This window comes from Gavia stellata, chromosome Z (assembly GCF_030936135.1).
Source record: "Gavia stellata isolate bGavSte3 chromosome Z, bGavSte3.hap2, whole genome shotgun sequence".
Taxonomy (NCBI): domain Eukaryota; kingdom Metazoa; phylum Chordata; class Aves; order Gaviiformes; family Gaviidae; genus Gavia; species Gavia stellata.
This window is the reverse complement of record NC_082637.1, coordinates 69,024,053-69,048,176: the sequence shown is the minus strand read 5'-3', so window position 1 is coordinate 69,048,176 and position 24,124 is coordinate 69,024,053. Positions and strand designations below refer to the sequence as shown.

The 24,124-nt window shown below is 39.9% G+C and overlaps 1 protein-coding gene across 1 annotated transcript; it reads left to right on the top strand.

Moving 5' to 3' along the window:
* The first annotated feature begins 264 nt into the window (after positions 1-264).
* On the top strand, positions 265-11,854 carry ZNF475 (zinc finger protein 475). The gene is made up of 3 exons (XM_009821723.2): positions 265-969; positions 8,099-8,279; positions 11,703-11,854. Exons 1-3 carry the CDS (start codon positions 265-267, stop codon positions 11,852-11,854), a joined length of 1,038 nt encoding a protein of 345 aa, XP_009820025.2.
* The last annotated feature ends 12,270 nt before the right edge of the window (positions 11,855-24,124 follow it).

Here is a 24,124-nt window from a genome sequence, read left to right as displayed (position 1 = left end):
AACAAGAGAGATGGTGTTTTTTTATATGTACTGATTTAATTTGTTTCAGGATCATGTAAAACCAAAGGGCAAAACAAAAACAGACAGAAACCTTCTTTCTCTACTGAAATGGCTGTTAGGTGCAGTTTTCCAGCTTTGAAGTCCCTAGTGTATTCCGGCCCATGAAACTGAATTAAGAAGATGGAGCATCATGCTGAATAACAGACTTCCCCGAGCCCTTTATATGTAGGAGAGAGAGAAGTTTCTTGAAATGCTGTACCCTTCATGGAAACAAATGTCAAGAAAAAGAATGTGAACAAAACCAGTAACGCCCTGCCAAGTGCTGGAGAGGCCCCTGCTAGTGTGTCTAGCACCTTACCTTCAGAGCAGGTTTCACCATCTAATGTGTCAGTTCTTCCCAGAATTTTGCCCAAAATAGTACATCTAGAAGCTGGACCCCAGAAAAGGCAACCCGGCACTGCAATAATATCAAACCAGTCAGATTCTTCAAACATGTCTTGGATGCCACTGAATCGGCCCATCATCCCACCAAGAAGACCTTGCTTCAGAGTATGCTATATTTGTGGCAGAGAATTTGGGTCACAGTCTATTTCTATACATGAACCCCAGTGCCTAGAAAAGTGGCGTACTGAAAACAATCAGCTACCAAGGCGTCTCAGAAGAGCAGAGCCCAGGAAACCTGAAGTCCTTACTGGTGGTTCCTGTACACTTACAGCTGAAAATGAGGCAGCTTGTCATAGTGCTCAAGCCCAGCTCCTACCCTGTAGAAACTTTGGACGAACCTTTCTTCCTGACCATCTCATTGTGTACCAAAAGCATTGCAGAGGAGGTAGCAGCAGTGTGGGGCTGTCAAGATCTAGCCCCCATAAATCTGGTAAAGGCCCAGGCTCTGGGTCTGGCTCAGCAAGGGATGATCCATCTAAGACCTGTCAAGTAAAGAGCGGGACTGCACCAGCCATATTAGACAAGGTAAACTGTTTAGCGTGTGCTGTATGAAAGGGTTTGGATGAGTTTTGATGCTAGGCACTCCAGGGGAGACTGGGTTCCCATCAAATTTTAAATCACTCTCCTTTGGAAGGATCTTTTGGCTTCGTGCAAATGTTTCTGTGCTGAATAATAGGTAAAGGAAAGGGGAATACTGTGTGTGTAAGGGAAACTACTTGTTCCTATTTCTTTTGATTTTCCTCTTGAAAGGGAGTAGTTGGGTCCTCATACTCTCTGGTCCTGTGAGAATTATGTCCCCAAAAGGGACCATTGTGTGCTATAGGTCCCTAGGAGATTCTGTTGAGCAGCTTAGTCGAGCTTTGAGTGTTGTATGTTTTAGCAGGTATTAGGTATTTTTATTTAGTTAACATAAAATGCAATGTTTCATTATCCTCTAAGCACTCCAGTGCTTCATTTTTTACCATTATTCTTAACCTTGGCATGGAACATGAGTTTACTGAGGACTGCGTGTTCAAAGGCAGCAGCTAGGAGTATAACAACAACAAAATAAATAAGTCTGCACATTTCTTTCCACTGAATTTGATTCAAGATCCAAGAATAAAGAAGCTGATTCACATTATCCAAAAGCTACACAAAGTTTTGGAAAATGGCATATTTTTTCTGCATTTGTTTCTGCACAAGCTGTCTTTTGGCCAGGAGTTTTGTAAAAAGATAGATGTCTAAATTTAGGTCCAGTGTCTAAAATAAAAGGCTTTAATTTTCTTTTTTTTCAATGGGGGTTGGACTCCTGATTGCCTACATTACTTTTGAAAATGGGATTTAGCTTTCTCAGTCACCAAAGGAATGCAATGCTATGCAGAGCATTTCTAAAAACTTTTTAAAAGTCAAAGCATGCTGCATTTCAGTTTTCCAGCTGCTGAATAAAATGGAGATAATAGCATTGCCTTAACAAACATGAGAATAAAGACAATGTGAGGCATTTTTATATTACGCTATTTTAGGCCACTAATTGATAGATCTTGGCAAATTAGGTCCACTCCTCAGGTCTTTTATCAGCAAATTTCAAATATCCCACAAACAGTTCAAAGTGCTGCACAGGTGCATCTATAGCTATAGGAAAGGAGATGTTCTTGTTGTGTTATACTACATTGTGCTATTTACCAAAGAACTGGCATTGCTCTAAAGGTGATTGTTCAACGAAAGGCACGGGTGTGAAGCAGAGAGTTTTGTCCATCACACATAATTCTGTATGTTTGAAAAAAAAGGGAGAGTGGGAATGTCCATGGTTATAATGTCATAAAAAAAGAAGTTTAGAGTGTGGTTTGGCATTGAGGGTAACTCTGTAAAAATGTTGCCCTCTTGCACAACATATCTGCTCCCTGTGTGGATTCAGTCACATCTGCTGACTTGTTGAACAACAACATTATTACCACTTTTTACTTCTGTGAGCTCTGTAGAGCCAGAATGAAATGTGTTCGACTCTGTTCTTCCTTCTCTGTGAACAACAGGTTTCCTCATTTACTTCCAAGCAGTTATAGTTCATCAGTTGCGGCAGAAATAAGGTGGCTGTGCAGCTTGCAGTTTGTAATTGACTCTGAAGGACTTTATTATTAATGATAACTTTCAGGAAGGGATGACAGCTTTTACCTCTCGGAAGTCCTTTATTTTATTATTTTTAGAGCTGTCCTTTTGTACAGAGGTATGCATTAAGGGAAGAGATAGGAATGGAAAGAGTGAAAGAAATATCCTGTGATCCCAGGGACTGTTCAGGACTGGCAGACTGCTTCTAAGAAGTGGTCAAAGGAAGCTTCTTTTCCATAGGTTTAAATTCTCTGCCCGAGGGTCTCCACCTCCAGTTGAAAGTTTTGAAAGGTCCACGAATTGAAGGATGTTAAAAAGCACTAAGCTCACAGAAGGACTGCGGATCCGCTATGAACAGGGACAAGGCCTGGGTCTCTTTCACAGTTTTCATCTTTTTCCAGCATATGGTTTTAGTTTTGCTCACCTTACCAGCTCTCAGCTGCTTATTAATTCTGTTAAAAAATACCAGTAGTGGAGTGAAACAGCAATCTTATTTGGTCCTGGCAGAAAAGTGGCTGGGGCAGTCCATGTCTCTCTTAACAGACCTACTCACTGTGACAGTGAATTATTTACGTACTTGTTTAAAGTCCTGATTCAGCAAAACATCAGAGGGAAGTAATAATTAAAAAAAACCCCAACCCTTATATAAGTGTATTTAAGAACTGTAATGCTACTGTCAAATGAATTTATGCAATGAAAGATGTCCTAAATTAAAAAGCTGGGTCTTCCTAATTTTAAAAATAAAGATCTGACTGATTTGGTGGTACACCATGTGAAGGGCATTTTAACTTTACATCTGCAAGCACTTTTGTCTGCATGCCTCTGTCCCGGAGCTCTCTCTCCCTTAGCAAGTGCAGCATCAACTAGACCAGTATCTTTAAAGACAAATACTTATTTCGACATTAAATGCCTTTAGAGCTGGAGACTCAAAAGCCTCCATAAACCATCTTTTCCACTAACTGTCCTTGTCTGGAACTACTGAAACTCAGACTTGCACTAGGGCAGAGTGTGGTTTTTATTCTTCCATAGACCAAAATGTCTGCTACATGTAAGTGACTATTAACGACTTGCTGTGGGCATATGTGTTACAGTTTTTTTGACAATAGATAACACTGATCCTAAAATCCTATCAGATGTGTCACTAGCATCTGGTGCTGCCATCTGCTGTTTTCTTCTTATCAAGTTATCTACACTAAAATAAGATTTCCGTGATCTTCCTTTACTGTGTTGTAATGCATTTTAACACAGCGTAAGTCTCGAAAACCTGTGTAAAACCAAAATGTTGATGTTGTATCTTGCTCTAGCATAAAGTCATCTAGTCACTTGGTAAAATGAAAACTCCTTCAGATGCTGTGTAATTCTAATGAAGGTGGGAAGTGGATGATAAACTTTGTTTGCCTCAGTTGCAGCAGTTTTGAACATTGTCTTAGGAGAGTACTGACAAATATATTTGCAAATATAGAAATTTAGATGAGAATGGACAGAGAATGGATGGTTTGAATGAAACTTACTGAGTATTATTATTGGGAATGATTGAGCTTCCTGTCTTTCTGCTTTTACACAAATGTCATGTTCATTGTACTGATGTATTTCTTTTAAAAGAAATCACAACAGGAGTAAAATGGAATATTCTAGTGCTTCCAGTGGATTAAAATCTTTAATTACCTGCATCGTCTGGCAGAATTACCTTGCTGTTCAAGCAAATTTCATACACAGGCATATGACCAGTCCTAAGGTTAGTCTGCTGTTGTGTTGGGACAGTGGCTGTGTCGGCACTCCAGAAGGCTGTGAGATGCACCTTTGGATGGTCATGAGAGCTACACCACAGCTTGTCCCCGTCCCTTATGCAAAATGTCTCTTACTTTCCGGAGAGGAATGTGTGGAAAGGGCTGCTTTCGTACAACACGATGCTGTTGCTAAGTGTTTGTGCCAGTCTTCTCCTGAACTTCTGTTCCTTGGGTCATTCAAGCCTATGATGAGAGCTCTGGCATAGAGCAGGAGGCCTTCCATCCCCCCATCAAAATACACGGATAATTAAATAAGAAAGGCGGGGGTGTGTGCAGTCCTGGATGATAAATATTTATGGAGGGGAGTTTGGGAGTCAGTCTTATTGGGTGTACTTAAGAAGAAATTAAAAGCTTTGTGAAGTATGGGAGGATTTGACCTCATCTAACACCATAACAGCAGCCTGGGGCTAACCTCAAGTAATGTCAGGGCTATTGCAAATACATAGTTGCATAGTCCTCTGAGCTAAATAACTTCATTCATGGTCACGCAGACATATTTAGCAGTCTTGGAGAAAAAAGAAAATACTGAGACACCAGAGGAAAGCCTAACTGCACTGTTAGGTATTTGTAGGTATTTTTATAATAACACATATCCTCAGGAACAGACCTTCCCTACAACCCTTTTTAAAAGTGAAAAACAAAGCAGTGAGCAGACAGCCTAGCCACTGGCCTGTGAGTAGTTTGGGTTGGAAAATTGTGGTGATTCCAAAAATAGTTTAGTTTCAAACTGCAGGCCTCCAGATGTGACATTTGGGATAGGCATACTCTGAAGAGAAAAAGAAATGAAGGATAAATATCATCAGCTGTAGAAACTCCAAACAAAGCTTATCATACCTCGGAGTCGACAGTTAAGCAACAAAAGAGCTGTTACTACCAATTGTAAGGACATTCTCCTCAGGTTTTATTTTTCAGCTTTTTAACATGTGTGTATTTGCAGAGGAGGATTTGTGTATGTAATTTGATGTGTGGTGATGGTTCAAACTCACTACATTTCTGGAAAAAATAATTCCATCCTTAGAGTAATCTGATTCCTTTTAATTAATTCTGGTCTCTACTATTGTTTCTGTACAGTTTTTAATTGTGGAAGTTAAAAAACAGAGACATTTCTACTTGAACAGATTTCTTTTAAACATATTTTTCAGTAAATACGTTTTAGTTATGAATCAATCCGAATTGATAACTTGGAAAACAGAACCCTCTATTTAGCTGCAGGTCTGGTTTTGCTCAGTCACAACACAAAACCCGCCTATAAACCCTCTGTCAGGATCTGGAGCGATCACAGTACTTCTCATTCAGTCTTTCGGTTTTCAGGTGAGACTACCAAAAAGACCATCTCAAAACTGTGGAAATGTATCCACATTGCACTGGATGGAGATCACTAACATTTGTCTTGCAGCTCTCTGGCGGCTGTTCAATAGTAGGAAATCACAATGACTTTAGAACAAGCGTAATGGATTTGAATGAAGCAGTCAGACAGAAAAGGCTATCTCTGTTCACTAGGGAAATATTTCTAAGATAAAAACCCATCTGATTTTAACAACAATATTTCTGTGCATCTGTTAAATTTATTGGGAGTATTTAATTTTTAAGTGATTTTTCACCTGTCTCATATCATGACTTTAAGTCTCCTTGAAGCTATATTTGGTTTTATTATACTGCCCCATCCAGTGGGAATGATTGTGACAGTGCAGGCTAAGTAAGTGTGATTTTCATCTGTACTAGGATTCCTTTTTCCCATTCTGGTAGTATATAAAGAGTTCCTACAAACCAAATGTAAATCTTGCTCTTTCCTAGCTTTCTGCCAATAAATAATCTATTATACTGAACAGCAGAAACCTAGCTAATGAAACCTAGAAAGGAAAATGCGTTCCCAGTGTTTTTACACCTAGCATTTTTTTAGAAAAACATTTCTAAAATGTTATAAGCGTACCCATAACAAACACGCACACTGAAATGAGTCCCCTGACCTCAAGAGTTTAGACTGTAGTATCCTTATCTAAAGCTCTCCAGAGCCTACAAAGAAACATACACTGCCTTCAAAAGAGACTGTATCTGGACCCAGAGGCTTATCTCCAAATCAGACAAGGTCTAGCTTAAGAGTTGAAGTAAGGAAATAAGCAAAAATTGATAATGAAAAATTAGAGGGTGTTCTTAAAACAGCTGTTGTTATATTTAGCTATGAGTAGGAAAATAATGTTATAGATATATGTATATATATCTATAAAAGTGTGTATATATGAGAAATACCTTGTTATCAAAGATGGCTAAGGAAATTCCATTTGAAAGTTAAGAGGATGAAAATGTCCTTGGAAAGACTGTCTTTGGAGAAGTTATATTTCAATTCACTGTGAGAACTTTCCAGATGAAGTCCAACTTTTCCCAGCAAAAATACACCTTGTAGAGTAGTATTTCTTCATGTAATTGCGTTTACATGTGTGATACAGGAAAGAAAGCTTATGCAGATTGTTCACTAATGACATTTTCAGACTGTAGCATAAATGCGAGAAGAGCTGCCCAGAATTTTTTGAATACACTGATGGGCTGACAGAGAGTCATAAATACTGGAACAGGTTACGCTTTGTCTTACACAGCAGCAGAGGAAAAAGTGAAATCCCCACCTCCCTTGTTTGAGTGAGAAAGGCTTCCCGTGTTTGGTCTGGCATGGCTGTCTCTCTATCTTTAGGAGGGCAGGGAATATCTTGTCTCTCACTGGTATTCTGCAGTCAGGAGTGCAGGAAGTGCTGGCAGTTGTGAGACCCATGAGTGTGCCTCAAAGTGCTGTCTCTGCAGTACGTTTTTATGCTACTCCTGGAGCAGGGCTGGTACTGACACCACGCCTAGCCCAGGACACAGTCGAGTCCATAATCTGCAATACCACAGTAATTATGTATTTTTTAAGTTTAGACTACGTATTCGTGGGGTTTGGGGTTGAGGGATTTTTTCCTTCCGTTGAGCTGGTTTTTCTCTGTTAACAAAAGCAGATCTGCAGTGGAGAAACAATAACTTGCTTAGAGTCCAGTTCTGCCCTCGCTGCAGTCACTGGCAAAGTTCACTCTGAAGCCTTTGGGATAAACAAGCAACAGTTCTTATTTTGCTCCCCTATCCTGAAATATCCTGAATCGGTTTTAATCCTTCAAGGCCAAGAACTCCACTAGCTAACTGATCTGTGGCAGAAGTAACACAGGGTTTAGGGACCACAGTCACAAGCTTGAGACAGCTGCCTTCACTGTCCAACCTAAAAGAGATTGTAAGGCTGGACACAGCGCTTTAACTGTGTTCTGCCTGGAGATGGGGTCTTTCTGCTACTGCACTAGACATCAGTAGTTCATCTGAGAAAGCTTTTGTTGCTGCTTTCCATGTTACTTCTGCCTGGCAGATAAAAAAAGGACTCAACATTTAAGATGGACACTGTGCTGCAGCAACCTGATCAAGCAGAGGAGTTGTTTCTGCATGTGAAGACTCAGCATTTCCATGAACTTGATGGTGTGAAAATAGAAGAGCTAAAACCTACATCACTAAGTATTAATTAGGTGACACACATGAATTTTCAGCCCAGTACCTGCAGAAGGAGCCTACCTGTCCCAGGTGGCCAGTTAATGAGGCAATACCTCCTACAACCTTCAAGACTGAATCCAGACGAAACAAAACTGTTAGAAACAGTTACACTGATTTCACAGATATGAATCGGTTTCTTAATCTAAGTGATTGTTTTCATTCAAAGTTATTCTGATTCAAAATTAATGTTGAAAACAGCATTTATTCTTCTTCACAATTGTTATTTGCAGGCGCAAATGATAAGACGGCCACCAGCAGTGATTTGTTACATATGTGGCCGTGAGTACGGAACAAAATCTATTAGTATCCATGAGCCACAATGCCTGAAAAAATGGCACTGGGAGAATGACATGCTACCCAAGCACTTGAGAAGGCCAGAGCCCAAAAAGCCTAAAGTCAGTCCCACACAAGGTAAGCTACAGACCAAGTGAGAAAATGGGAGGAAGAAAGTGGGAGGTAGAAAGAAAATAATTTTAAGCAGTAGCTTAACAGCTTGCAAGTACTTCTTTCTCTGTTTTACTTTGAAGAGAAGGTAGCCATCATGGCTTGTTCTAAGCTTTCTGTTATGTATCCTGTTCTCCTTTTGTGCTGCATCCATGAGAAGTAAGAGTAGCCATTGCCCTGTGGGACATGCCTCCTGGGACACGCCTCTCTACGTGTCAGTAAGTTCTGAATCAAAACACAAAAAGATTAGCAACCTGCTTCACAGCTACGTCACTATCTTTTGACTACTTTCAACCCTGTAGAAAGGCAAATTTTAAAATGGGCAAAAGCATCCAAGAATAATGTGCAGACTTGACACACACAGTTATTAAAATAAAATACCCTTCAGGCAACATTGGGATAGATACTTCAGGCTGGTTTTACACCTATCGTGTCAGTTATAAAAAAAGCCTACCACTAGCACTTAGCAGTGGTAAACAGTGAGTGGAGTCAAAAATAGGAGTTCTGGGGTAAAATAAGAAATACAATACTAGATGCATGACAACTGGTAGAAAATAAGGTATTTTTAATATACCGTAGTTTCAGGTTTTTATTAAAATGTATTTATAGATAAAAATGCAGTACCTTCTACAATGAACATCCAGTGAATGTTACTGTTCCCTTTTTATTTACAAGCCTTAGAAGCTTTCTTTGTGAGACATTGTAATATAAACACAGTGGGAAAAATATATGTAGTATAAAATAAACATTTTATTTCTGCCAATTATGTGTGTTTGTACTGAGGGTTCTGTTTTGCCTAGATCCCACTTCTTCAAATCAATGAAAACTGACGATCCCCAGCCCTCCCATATGTATCCCAGGAGTGTGGGCTCACTGTAGGACCAAAAGGAAATCTTATCTATGCTTTGCCTGGAAGCTGCTTCCAGGACTTCCCCATTCCCACATAAAGTTGTTTCACCATTTCAGCTGGATGCTTTCGCTGGCCCTGCCAACTGCTCTGAGCTACTTTGGGCCAAGTTTGGACCACTTGCTCACAGGCAGTTAATTCACCCACTTCTTTTTTATATTCCCCATAATTTTCCGCAGCTTCCCCTAATGTCTGGAAAAGTAGACAAATTCTCCTACAACTCACTGTGAAAGAGTCATACACTATATCAGTTTACAGCAGTACAAAGAAATATGTCCCTGGAAGACACACACAGAAGAGAGCAGGATCACTGAAAACACTAACCAGCTGTTCAAAATAATAATTGCAGCTCAAATAATATCAAATCAGGACTTTGTTTAACAGATGCCAAGCAGCAGAGTTGAATCTGCAGTAAAAGATAAGTTCAAAAGACATTTTCATTGTATTTGCTTTTTTTACCGTTAAGCTCTTTTTAATTATTATATGTTGTGTGGTAAAAAAGATGGAGAAAATGAGAATTCCATTCGAAAGAGGAGGATGCAAAAGGACAAATCAGGTTATTTTGAGCTACAATATTCTTATTTTGAAGGAGTGGAAGCAGAAAGACAACCACTCTTTGAGAGAACAATCCAGCAGAAGGCTCCCAGATATGAATCAGAAAATTGTCTCATTTATGCAATGAGTCATATCAGGCGCCACGCATCTCCTATGAGGTGTTGTGTGCCCATGGTTCCCCAGGGGACACGGACCTGCTTCCAGCATCTGTCCCTAAATGTCTGCTGATGCAAGTCTGATCAGTTCTGTAGCTTGAGCTAAAATTGCTGTTCCCCCTGCAGTTGCCTCATGCTCCTGGCCTCGAGAAAATAATCTCAGTGTTGTTCTTTTTCCATAAGACTTACTCTTGATCATCTGGTAAATGCTATAACTGACCTTGAGACCACATACACGTACTGCATGTCTCACAGTTTCTCAACTTAGGGAGGAGGGATTACCCCTGTTGTTGAATGGAAAAGCCAATGTTCAAAAAAAGCTCAGAAATATTAACTACTTACATAAAACTTTTTATAACTTGCATAAATCTTTTTCTGAAAACTCAAGTGTCACAGGAAGACAACCGCTGCCCTGATTACACAGTGTTTTGTTTGTGGAATGCCTAACACATGCCTGCAAGGAGAAAGTCATCTCTCTCTCTCTCTTTTTTTATATTCAATAAATTTTCCAAAGTACAGAAAATACACATTCATTTCCTGCAAGCAAAGGGGATGTTTGTCTCAGCCAAGAAAAGAAACACTACTTGGTTGCTCTTCTAACAAAAAGAACATTAGGAACAGGCATATTAAGAGATCTAAGGCTTATTGTGGTTATGTGAACCATTGGATATGAATCATGTTAAAACTGTATGGGCCTTTAATGAAGAGCTCTATCATGTGCCAATGACAGAAACCATGGAATATTTTTAAATTCACAAATCCTTTTCTTTTATAAATTGTCTGCTGCTAACAGTTCAAAGACAAAACCAGTTTTTTAGTCTTTTTCTGTATTGTCATACCTTTTGAGAAGGGTGAAGCAAACGTATCTTCAGATGGAGTCATGTAGATTTTTTCCTGCATACACTTCAAATGAAAACTCTTAAGATCTAAATCCAGGTATTAAGCAACATACCTGGCCTTTTTGGAAATCAGTTTGAAACAACACTAGTGAAAGTCCATTTCAAGATGAAAGTTCATTTCAGGATGAAAGTAAGCAAGATTTTTTATATACTCAAATAAAATCTTGAAAATACTTCTGATGTGAGTCTTTGAAGAATGCTCCTGAGATTTCAGAGTAGTCACTCTTCCCACAGTGGAAAATAATTGAGGGTAAGACTGCATTAGTGTTCAGATGACAATAGATGCATCAGTGCAATGACCTCACTTGAAGTTGTGGCTTACAAGAACTGTAGGGTTTGTCTGTAAGGTTTTAAACTTACCTAAGCTTTATTCCACTTATTGGCAAAACTTGCATAGACTTCAACAGGAAGAAAATTGGGCCCCTTGTCCAGAGCAGTACAAAGAGCATATTCTCAAGTATGATACACTCCCGCCCATTGCCATGGTCAGATAACACATGCTCATTAAACAGAACTTGAAGTAAAGCCAAAAAGTGAAATTTGCTGATAATAATATGTATGCAAAGATGTTAATAATTAGCTGAGAATGCATATCATAACACACAGCATGATGTTTTCTCTGTACTCATACAGTACAAAATAATTCAGTTTGAAGTTAATTTAATTCAACCCCTGGGACAAAAAGCAGAGTCTTTTTTATACATTTTTTACTCTTTTGCTTCTTTCTTTTCTTTCTTTTTCATTTGCAAAAGCAATATGGTTTGGTTAAACTGAAAGGCTCAGTCAACAGGTATTTCCTGAAAATATTTTCCATAAAGAGTTGAATGTGGGTCTCCAGAATGAAAGCTGATACTTTCTTTTTTTAATTTTCCAGCCAAAGGTTTCTATGATCTTGATTCTTTAAATGAGGCTGCCTGGATCAGAGCCCAGAACCAGCTAGTTCCATGTGATATTTGTGGGTGTACTTTTCTTCCAGACAGACTGATCGTCTACCAGCGGTCCTGTAAACCGAAACCTGCACCGTGAAGTGGATATAACACACATGCATACATATACATGCATGCTCTCTCACACACACACACACACACGCGAGCACATCTGTGGGTGTGTCTATGAATACACACACATGCACCCATACCTTTCAGCCAAACCGTGAGAGAAATAAAATCCAGCTGGAGAGCTATGGGCATCAAAACCGTAGTGTGTCATCAGATCACATGATCCAAAAGCCTCCAGAGTGAAATCAGCACTTGCTACTGTAGTGTAAAGTCAAGTATGGTGATTTTTTTTAGCCCAGCAGTAGCAAAAATGCCTCCTCATTTCTGTCATTCAGGTAGCATCACCTTGAAACCACAGTTTGTGAGAAGCGGCATAAGAATACTTGAAATTAAAGTCAACTATCATTTTTCTTCTCCTGATCCTCGGCTTTGTTGGGTGTAAGAGAACACAAGTGAAGAATCCTTCCGGGTTGCTTTCAGAATTTCTGTGCTGTCTTCATCTCTGTTGGTCAAATGTGGGATGTTCTTCAGTCCCACTCCTTTCACAGCCTTTCAGATTTAGCCTTTGGACCTTTGAAAGAAGTTGGGCCTTCTGCATGCATTTCCCATTTTACATGGCATGTTTGTTTTTTTGTACTCGGTGACGGACAGAAAGAAACAAGCCATAGCTGTTAGGGGTCTTTCACTGCAGAGATCTTCAAGAGAGTATCCCACAGGGATCCATCTTGTGGTCTTGCTTTTCAACAGATCTGTGAGACTGGGAGAGTTGGTATAATGTCAGGTCCTCCCTTGTCTGCAGGGACATTTGGCTACATGTCCCTTGCTCAGTGGGTATATTCACCCACTGTTTCAGAAACTGAAGCTTCAGACAACTTTTAGGAAATGAGAATTTCCATGAGGAGCAACTCATTGAATCTCATTGGAAGCAAAGCCAGAGTGATTTTGATCAGGAAAATTAATTCTTTGAAAATTATGTTTCCCCTCTATCAAAGACTTGTCTGGTTAGTGTAAGGACCTCCAGCTGAACTTGACTAATCACAGAAACCAAGTAGCTCCTCTGGGTTTGTTGTTTTGGGGAGTTTTTTTGTGTCCTTGTTAACCTTTGGCACAAGACTGTTTATTGACTCCCACTCAGAGCTTACATCTGTGGAGCACTCCAATGTTCACACCCTTGTGGGACAGTGCAGCTCATGAAGCCCCTGACTGCTACAAGTGAAACATTCCCATATAAAGTGCTCCATCCATGGGGTGGAAGCAGAGACTGGCTGTTTTTAGGAAACACCCCAAAAATGCCCTTTCCTTGGAGCATTTCTTGCTTAAGAATCATACTGACCATGTGATTTATTCTCAGCTCAATAAATCAATCAGGCCAAAAATTTTTCTAAGTCAGAGGAGCACATCTTTGTCATGAAGTTGGTAAAAGAAAACATATTTTTATTTCAAGCCAAAACAAGCATGGTGTGTCAGATGGCTGGAATAAAATACCACCCTGCTCTCTGTGCCAAATGTGACCATAACAGAGTGCCAGTATGTGCAAGAAGGGTAGGTATTACACAAGAAAGAAGTGGGTAAGATGTTTGAATGTACTGTTTTGAAAAATGCTATTATGTTATGTAGCAGAATCAGTGCCAAAATGCATCAGTGAATAGGTTAAACATATGAAGGAGGTAATACTCTAACAAGGTACAGCAGAGAGCACTTTTTATTATTATTTTACTTTGAAGTGTTTTATTAAGTAGCCAGTGAGATTATTCAAAATGTATGACAAAATCCAATACAAGTTGTTAGCAAGCTTCCTGATATCATGAAAGAAACTGTACCTCATGTATGTTTTCACCTTCAGGATTAAGGCCTAGAACTGTCTGTTATGTATTGTGTGACCGATGTGACTTTTCTCAGAGCATTCACACTTCCTATTGTACTTACAAATCAGATGAAGCGGATGTCTTCGTACATGCTAAAATTAAATATGGGTGCCAGCAACTTTTCTTTTGCAAGCTATCAAGCTGTGTGATTTGTGGCATAAGTGAAATAAGAAGTCATATCATTGTTCTGTTATTAAAGGAACGGTCCTGGCTCCAGCCCTGGTGGGCTGTTAATTCAGACTGGGAGAGGTACCAGCATTCTTTGGTGAAGATAATTTCCAAAACAATCAATGTCACCTCAGCAGCACTTTCATCTTCAAAATGAGAATTGTATTGTCTGAAGATAGATATCTTCAGGAGTCAAAGGTTCAGTTTCTGTTCTACAGTGCAAAGCTGGGTAAACCCCGCAGATTTGTCTTTGTTAGTGTCTCCAATATAAGGCAAATTGCTGGTGGAGCTGGACTGGTACCATCTCTCCTCCTTTTGGCTGGGAGAAGGCATGTGGCCTGAGGAGAGAAGAACAGGGGCACTGGTTGTGATTCCTAGACTGGCTCCTAGGAGCTATTGGCAGGCAACATACACTGCAAGACCCTGGAGGCTGTTGTAATTCACATCAAGTGCTGGCCCACTGATGAGCGGCTTGGTAATTGGAGGATTATGGATGTCATGCAATCTCACCTTTGTGTCCACTCTTCCTCTTCTTGTACCCTTCTTCCTTTTGTCAGACATGATAAACATTTTTTGGCTACATCTGCCTCACTGAGTCACCAAGGTTCATTACAGAGTCACTTCAAGAGTTGAAACATGTTTTAAAGGAACTATACAGCCTTTGCAGAGTCTTTGGCATTGAAAATTTAGCCATGCCTTTTGGTGGAATTTGATGTCAGACTCCCTGTGTCATTCTGAAAGTTGGACTCGGAGTCTTGATGATTTTAGAACTGTCAGAAATTTCACCCAGAACAATTTTTCTATGTTTCATTGTCAGCTCTACTCTTGTCTATTTTTTATTTTCTGGATTATTATCCCGAACAGCAATAAAAACTGCCTGATAAACTGAGCAGAGTATTTATAAACAATCACAAAAGTACTGATATTAACTGTACTTTTAGTATGCTGTTGTGTCTTGCCCAGAAATATCACTTTATGGCTCCTGAAGCCATAAACCTGAAGTATGATTTCCACGTCAGCCTTTGAGGGAGTCAAATGAGGATTTGGTAAATTAAGAGCTGCCTCTGCTTATAGGTGATTGCTGCTAAGCTCTGAACTTAATGTGGGCTCTGTGAAATGGTGAGCCTTACCAGTCACAAAGGCTACTCAGCGCTGGGCTGTGAGTGCTGATGATGATACCAGAGCATGCAGGAACTCAGCAGGAGGCAACAGCCCTCAGAAAGATCTCAGAGGCTGTAACATCCCCTTCCCTCCATACATCATGGGTACAATGATTTTCAAAATATGTAGAAACATAAAAAGCATTGATATGGGAGTGCATATTATCCCATTTCAAACACTGTCAAGATATCACTGTCACTCACATCTCCAGGTTACTCTGTCACAAGCTTGTCTGCTGAGCTCACCAGCCCTGGTGTCAGTTTGTGCCAATGATGATGGTGAGTTCTGTGGCAAGATTCGTTCACTGGCAGAAACACTGATAGTGCCTTCATGGTTTTCTCTCAACAGAATTAAAATGAGATTTTGTGAGCATTTTTCATTATTGCTTGAAATTATCATTCTGACTTTTTTGCAGAAGAGGAAACAGAAATGAGAAATTGAGCTACTTTGCTTCCATTGTTTCCATACTTCAGTGATTTGTCACTTAATGTTATCTTGTCCACTGTTGGCTCATGGTGATCATGGCTCATGGTGATCAGTCCCATGTTTCCTACTGACATAACACATCTAAACAGCTGAAAAATGTTGGCAAGAGCTGAAAAACAATGGCATTCCATCTACTGTGCCACAAATGTGCTGATAGCAGCTAGAACTATTCCTGAACAAAATATACAGAAAGTCAGAGCATGGATTGACAAGCGAAGTTCAGTCACATTAAACAAATGAGCATCCACTTTCAGACCATAAATAAAATCCCTGACTGATGTTTTATTTCAGCCAGTTGAACCTACTGTTCCAATTAAAAAATTGGACATTTTAGAAAAGCAGTCCTGAAGATCATAATCAAGCTAGATGAGTTTAATTGCAGACATCGGACATTAATGAAAGAACCCATAACTGCAGATAAATATTATATGTAAAGTGGTATAGTTTAGCAAGTTGAGAGTGTCACAGTCCCTTAGTTACCATACAAGCTTCAAAAGGTCCCACATCTTAAAGGGCAGCAGCAAAAAATGCCTGGCAGGCCTAATAAAACAGTTTCATGGACCCTTTTTCTTAAAGACCACTAGCACTTAGTAGAACCCAGCTTGAGGAACAAAAAATTTGTAAATGCAATGTCAGTTTCTATCTAAAAGATAGTGAAAACCTGCATAGATCTGTGAATTCTCTCTGCATGGCATAGACCTGGAAAATATATAGCACCATATAGAATTTATGTTTTCAGCACTGCCTCCTAACCACTGACAATTCGTATGCTTAAGCTTTAGTTCAGGATTTGTAAACACAAAATTTGATTCTGTACTCACTGAAGCCAAGTCCCACACTAGCATATGGGTACAGGCAGGAAAGCTAAGGGATCAATCAGATGTTGACATGTATATGCCTTAATCAAGTTAGTTCCTGGAGTATTTTATGATGGCTCACAAGCTTTCATGGCCTATGTTTGTTTAACAATAGAATTTCATAATTGAGAATTAAATTTGTTTTTATTAGCCAGTTCAGGGAGCTGGTCCATACAGAAGGAATTCTAGGGAGGCTTTTGTCTGAATCAGTATTTTCTTCAGGGCTCCTCTCTGCCCAGGTGGTTATTTTTGCTTCACTGTCAGTGGGCTACAGTTTCCCGAATTCCGTATTTCTGAATTGTGTCAACCGAAGTGGGTTCAAATAAGTTTATTGTATCTGGAGTCATGCCACATGTCCATGCCAGCAGGACAGTAGGATCATGCAAAAGCAGGATTCAACAGGGGCATGAAGTCCACTAGGAAACAAAACCTGGAAACAAAACAAAGCCTGGAAAAGCCTCCAAGAAGTTGCCTGAGGAACTGTCTGTATTCTTGCATGCTGTTACTTCCCCTCATTCAATATCATAACTGACATACACAGAGTATTATTGACTCTAGGACATGCAAGGGTTAGGGACTTATCCTAAATCTATATTTCTTAGAAAACTTCTGGCATTTGCAGTTCAAGAAAAATTGTTATAATCTGCATAGGGTTGAGAAGAGAGCCATCATTATAGAACTGGAAAATCCACCTGACGAGTGAGAGTCCAGGAGCTCAGACCATTTCACTTTTCAAAAAAAGATTAAGTGCCTCGCAGATGGCCTGTACATATCCAGATTTTTTTTTTTTTAAAAATCATGCATAGGTTTAATATAAATAAATTCAGGCCAGCCTTGTTTTACATTATAGTCTGTGGAACACTGGACTAGAAGACTCTTCCAGATTATAATGAAATATAATAATTGTCATATAATTTTCAAGTCAAAAACCAGTTTGCAAAAGTCTAAGAAATATATTACAAGTAGCCAATAGTATCTCTGAATTAGGTAGTTAAGACTTCAAAGGTAGCAATTAAAAAGTAGAAATTGAAAGATGCATATCTTTCAAAAGTCTTTGCATCTTCAGTAGCCCCATCTCTCCAAGAACGTAGACCCCATCAAACACATAAGTAACAAGAGAAAACTGCTTCTGAAGGCAAGAGCAGTTGACCTGGGGTAGGATTTGTACCTGGTTTTGGAAGTTGAATCAGACTGCAAAGTCAGATTGGGATAAGAAGGTCTTCAGAGCAGCAGTGAGAGAGATCTCTGGACACAAAATGTTGAGATAGTCTCAAATGGAAGATAAGCTGCCAGTCTGGTCAGAAAGAGGAGATTGATTTCAAAACAAGTGCATGCTTTACCTTCCTTGCTTTCTGTGGTGCCTTAAGAGGAGAAATATTTACCTAGGTTAGCTCACAGGACTTGTAAATCTAAATGGTTAGGAAACTGGCTCTTTCAGGTTAGTTTCACACTTTATTTTTGTAATACAACCAATTCAAAACAAGTTATACTTACTACTGTCTATTTATATCAGGTTTAAAGGCCAGAAAGATGTAAAAAAAAAAGGGCACTGCCAGATGCAGCTTGTGATAAAAGCAGATTTCCAAGACCTCCTTCTCCAGTCTACTCCCTCTTTGCACAAGTGCTGGGTTGGTTAGAGTCTAGGAGGCGGACAGGATATTTCAGGAGCAAGATCAGAGCACAGACTATGGTGCCAGACCTTGGTAATGATGAAGTCCATTGGGCAATGGCTAGTTCACTTATAAAAGAGAACCCCATGGGCCTTGTGCAGCCCAGTCTCAGGTGAGTACAAAAAATTCTGTAAAAAGGCCACCATAACCTTCCTTGTATTTCGTCCCTGCCTCCCCTCCTCCACCATTTAGCCTTATTTGATGCATTTGGACAGAGGTGTCTTCTCCGAATACCTCTCAGAGAAGTTACACTTGTTAGTATATTGCCGTGAGGTTGCAAAATATGTGCAGCATGGAAGAAGCAAGAGTCAGAAACACGGATCACACTGCACACTCCGTGTTACAAAGTGGTAAGCTGGATGCACTCAAATAATATAGCAGAGCCACGTGAAGGGGTTTTAATCCCTTAATATGTAATATTTACATTATATCACTGGGAAGGTAAGATTTAAAAAGAACACACAGTTTTAAAACCACAGTCATGGCTGTGAGAATAAGGAGGCTCAGTCTGTTTGGCTTATCAAAGGGAAGACAGGGAGGCTCTTTGACCTGTCATGCATGCCACAGTTTAGCTCTGAATTTTTAAAAAACAAACCAAGTTCAAGGGTAGAAATGAGCATTTACAATCACAGTATTCCAGTTATTCATACTTAACCTTGACATGCCCAGGATCCTGTGCATGTTTTACAAACTCATCTCTTTTAGGTAACATAACTGACTAGACACCAAATTCCTCACTGATGTGGCACTAAAAATACCCAGTACAATTTCTGGAATACCTGGTTTAGCAAAACTTAGACTTCTGAAAAGACAAGGGAGGACACCCAGGCCAGCTTAACTCAGCTCTTCTGAAACAGTCAATGGAAAGAATCTGCAGGTCCTCTAGTGTTTTGCGTATGTTATGGTCTGTGAAGCTGACTTGAATACCAGAGAGACTAGCCCCAGCCAGTTGGTAAAAATGTGACTATGGTATGTAGTGGTCTGGACAGGCAGTTTCTTTTCAGGGGAGGTAAGGGGCCCTTCTACTTCACCTGTGAGTCTATGTTCAAAGGAGATGATAGTTGCTTATATACCTCAAGAGATCCAGCTGTGTTTAAATAGAAAACTGTAAGCTGTCTAAATGATGGAGTGAGCTGTTGGCTTGCGCAAAGGTTTGTCACATATTAGGAAGGAGCAGAAGATGATCTATGGACTTGATGATGAATAAGTGACAAGTATAATGTTAGGCAGCATAGTATTTCTAAGAGTGAAGAATGAAGGGAGCCTCCTATCCCATAGCATTCACAGCAAGGATATGTATGTTATGGATGTCTTGAGGTTTCTTATTAGAACTAAGAAAAGGTTTATGGAGTCTTATCAGAGGTATAGTTTGATTTCTTCCTGACTGTGCCCCTCTCAAATGTTGGTAGACTCTGCTATTCTAAGGAAAACCTGTGTGCAGAGAAGGGGAGGTGGTAGCATATGTCCCAAGGTCCCTGGTCAGTGACTCTAGGCCAGGAATGCTAATGCTAACTTCCATGTCTGGGGTGCATGCGGAACATCCGTGCATTCCAGTCAAGCCTAGGGGTTTCACAGCACTCCGAAAAGCTCAAGGAGAAGGACTCTCATCCTTAATAGCTGGCATTTCTTTATAACACGGTTCCAGCAATCCAGCCTGAGGTACAGGAAAAGATCAACTCATAGTTATCTGAAGCCAAAGTTTAACACAACACAGCCCTTATTCTGTTTTCTCTGCTTCTTCCAGTTTATAGCCTCCATCTGTCTGTATCATCCACCATTTGAGTCCTGCAGTTGTTTTCATGCCCCAAACCTGATTACAACACCTCTCTTCACAGATGATTGTTTTGCTGGTGACTTGGTTGGCTCACTTATGGGGTATTTTCTTTTCAAATTCACTTTTCGTCATGTATTTTCATTCATTGAAATAAAATTGCATAGAAAATCCTGCACAGTACAATTACACTGATACAGCTAGTTAATTAAAAACAACCATATGAAACAGCTATTCCTTGGCATCCAAAAGCTATAGTACCATACCAGTAAAATGAACCAGCCCTTGCAGAACCATTTAGAGATATTTTTTATTGAAAAAATCAGCATTAAGGTATGTCAAAGCTTCACTCGCCTTGTTAGTGAAAACTATCATGAAAACCCAGCTTAGCTGATATTGGCAGTGGTGGTCTCCTATGCAAGCAAGATGTTTGTCATGAATAAAGAGTGGAGCAGGAAAAGGATGGTAGTTCCAGTAGCCTCCCAGTACATACCCACTGTTTTTCCACATCGTGGTTACACAGATGTTTCTGATCAGTTCCGCTTGGGTCAACGAGGAGGGTTGGGACTTTCTGAGAGGAAAAGCTGTAACTGAAGCTGACCAACAACATATAGCTATGCTACAGTCTGCAGCATTGCTTTCAGATGTCCAGCTAATTTTGACTTAGCAAGATCTGACCTTGAAAACAGTCTAACCATGCCGGTCCAAACAGGCTGATATATTCTGCTTGCAGGCAGATTTTGCAACATGTGTGGCGCTCCTTGCTGTTAAGGTCAAGTTCTGAACTGTGCCTGCCTGAACTCCTTTAAAAATACCACTGGTATTTCCACTTATATTGCATTTCTCACTGTTCATCACCTTAAGACTAGGAGCAATAGCAAGCTAGAATCCTTTGAAGAATGCCAAACATATGTGTGAAACATTATTTTCAATTACATATTGAAACAAAACAATTACACGAATGAAAGCTGAACATTTTTAGGGTTGGAACTTTTGCCAGTTTTAGGAAGTTGTTTGTCCCTGTCCAACAGCATGATGGTGAAGGGAGCAAAATCAGTGTAAGAAAGATTAAAAATAGTGGACTGAACCATTTCTACAACTTTGGGTTTGAGTTTCAAAAGTATCTTTTCCCACCTTATTTTTTCTTTCATCCAAAGAATTTTCAGATTCAAAAATTCCCCAAATACATTGTCTCCTTAGATTTAATTTCAGTTGTTTCCTAAAAGCTATTTTTGTGGAAGAAAGAATATTATTATTACAGAACATGACACTTTAATGGCAAAGTCCCATACGCAGCAGTTTCCTACTAGTTCCCACTCTCATGATTTTTCTAAATCTAAAGAGAGAAAAAGTGTTCGAAAAGCACTTTGTTTGCTGCAAACTTGTCAACAATTTTTGCCATCACTTACATCTATGCCAAGTTTGTTGCATCATCTTGTAGATGAGCCACATTGCATAAAACAATACTAAATGATAACTGCATTGACACAGTTGATTACAGTTTGGAACTGGTAAGATTTCACAGTATCACACACAGCACTCTACAATATTTGTATAACCACAGAAGTGACTAAAATATTCAGCATAGAGGTGGTGTCAATTATTCTAGAAAAAAAGATTCAACTACTTGTTACCCTATCTTCGTAGTATTAGATACTGCACTGTAGCAAGAACACCCCACTATTCACTATGTCAAATACATTTTGTCCCTTCTTGTAAACAGATACTTTCATATGTGGTAAGAGTTGCCAAACATGCACCTTAAAAAAGGATTTACTTACATTTTAACAAAAAAAAAAAAAATTAAAAATTAATGTTTTGTGAAGAGGAGTTGATGTGTGGGGATTAACCTGGGTATAAAATAGCAAGAAGTAGTCTGTTGGAGCCATTAACAGGGATAGTTTTGGGGTTTTTTCTGTGACTCTGTTCATTCAACTTTGAATGATTGCCCACTCTGTATCTGCAAGAGGCATTTGAAAAACAACGGACATTTGTGAAAGACCTTGTTGATCCGCCTTGTTTGCTCGTGAATCGGCAGAGCCCAGCAGGTGGCAATAGAAGCACTTCTCGTCATTTGAAATTGTTGAACTCTTGTCCAATAGCGTTATTATGATTTAGTCATTTATAGCTCTGACTTGCATGGAAAATAAGCCTCAACACTGATGGTGATTTTATTCACTAAAATAATGCAAATTCCATGTGTGAGAGTCTGGCATTCTTTCCATCTCTGGATCCTTCTTGTGTCTTTGGGATTTACCAAGTACTATTACATTCATCTCAGGTTGAACAGAGTGTCTTGCAGTTGCTGAGAGCAGACTACATCTAGAAACACACCTCAGATATTTTCTTTATTTCTGTAGGTTGACAGAGTGAGCTCTGACCAGAGATTTCTCCTGAAATGCTGTTCTAAGCTGGTTTTACATATGAGTCCCATGAAGTAAATACTCTCATCTGGTTAAGGTTTCAAAAGGTTTGCTCTATCTGCAATTAATCAACTTCCTTCAAAAGCTCAGCATGACTTCAGGGTCAAGTCTCCTAATAGCTAATTGATTGCCAGTTACTTTCGTGCACGAATGTATTCTGTTTAGAGATGAGTGAAAATACTTGAGATCGGAGTAGAACGTTTTACTTCTAAACAGACTCAAAGAAAGATCTCATGAAAAAAGGCATGTGTAGGTTACAAAGGATATGTTTAAAGTATATAAACTAAAGCTATAAACTACTTTCATAAAGTGACCTGAATATCTGTATATGCTTACAGAAGTATATCCAGAAAGCGAGACTAGTGGACACCAAGTTTTCTTCCAGGCTTCTGGGTACTGAAGTAACTGGAGAGTCCCCCAGGGTGAAATTAAGAACCAAAAGCGCTGGAGAGCCTCTGGGAACTCTGCAAGGACTGCTAAGAGATCTGACAGACTTTAATAACTGTAGTACTTTGCACTCCCATTGCACCTTCCATTCAGAGCTCTCCAAATACTTTAAAACCAGCCATTATTTAAGGCTTACAGACTTTGCCAGGCGAGGCTCATTAACGCCGTTTTAAAGTTGGGGACTGATTGCTGGAGTGCAATGTTACAAATCAGTCCTGTTTGCCTCTGCACACCCTGACCTCCAAGAAATGGACCCTGACTAAGCTGTTTGCTAGGAACTTGAGGTTTGCCAGAAGCCTGATCTTCTGAACTATAGCAGGCAATCTAGAAATTGAAATTCATATTTAATATTGCAAGACTGTTCTAGAATCAGTCAGATGCAGATAGACCAATCTTTCTATGTAAAATCTTTGGCATTTTCTGTCATGTTGAGGAGAAACAGGTCTTTGCAAATGCGGTCCCAAACAGGGATTATGGAGAACAGAACTTGTTGTCTCTGCTCACAGTAGTAGTTGCTTGAGAAATGTGTTGAGTAACCTGGTCAATGACAGGTCCTTTATTCCCCAGTTATACTCTTGTAATACCTGCTACTTACACTGATGTCATGCATCTGGAGTGAAAGATGCTTTCACCACAGAAAAGCCGTGTACAAATGAGAGACAAGTTCACTCCAAGCACTTCTCCTGACTTGCATATGCCCCTACATCTCAAGAAGGAATCCTTCAATAGTTTCCCAACCCACCATGTGCCAAGGAAGCAAGGAGCTATCCTCATGCTATATGAGAACAAGTCAGAGAATGCTATAAATACCTACATCTGACACGCTGCACAACAGTTTTCTTAATATTTGGCCCTTAGCTTTTTGGTACACTATTTGCTCTTTTGCCTCTAATTATGGGAATTTTCTTTTCTTTCCTATTTTGCTCTTTCCTTTTCAGGGGAAAAAAAAAAAAAAAAAGAAAAACGAGAAAAACCATGCTGTCTCAGGCCCAGTCCCAGTCCTAGTCACACATGGGGCCCAGAGGAGACCACTGCCTGCCTCCTGGCCAGGCTATGCCAGGAGAGAGCTCATGGTTTTAGAGTTAAGACATCTTCCCAGAGGCAGCATTAGAATCCTGAGCAGGTTGTTTCTGCTGGCTACAACAAGACCTGAGGACCTGTCAGTGAGAGAGATGAAGACCATCTTTTTTCTAAGTCAGATTGTCTGACAGCCCCTCATAGGTAGGGACTGCACTCAAGCCAAAACTCCTGCCAGCACTCCATCATGGTGCTACTCGTGGTCTGTGACTCTCTGGCCTTGGGGCCCAGCCTTCAGTTGCGGCCCCGTGTGGAAGAAAAGCACCAGGACTTTGGCCCACCATCACCGTCTGGGTTTGATGAAAACAACTCAGAGGAAAGGCCACCCAGTAAGAGTTGGGCACAGGCACCTACCTCCCTTTCCCCAGCCATC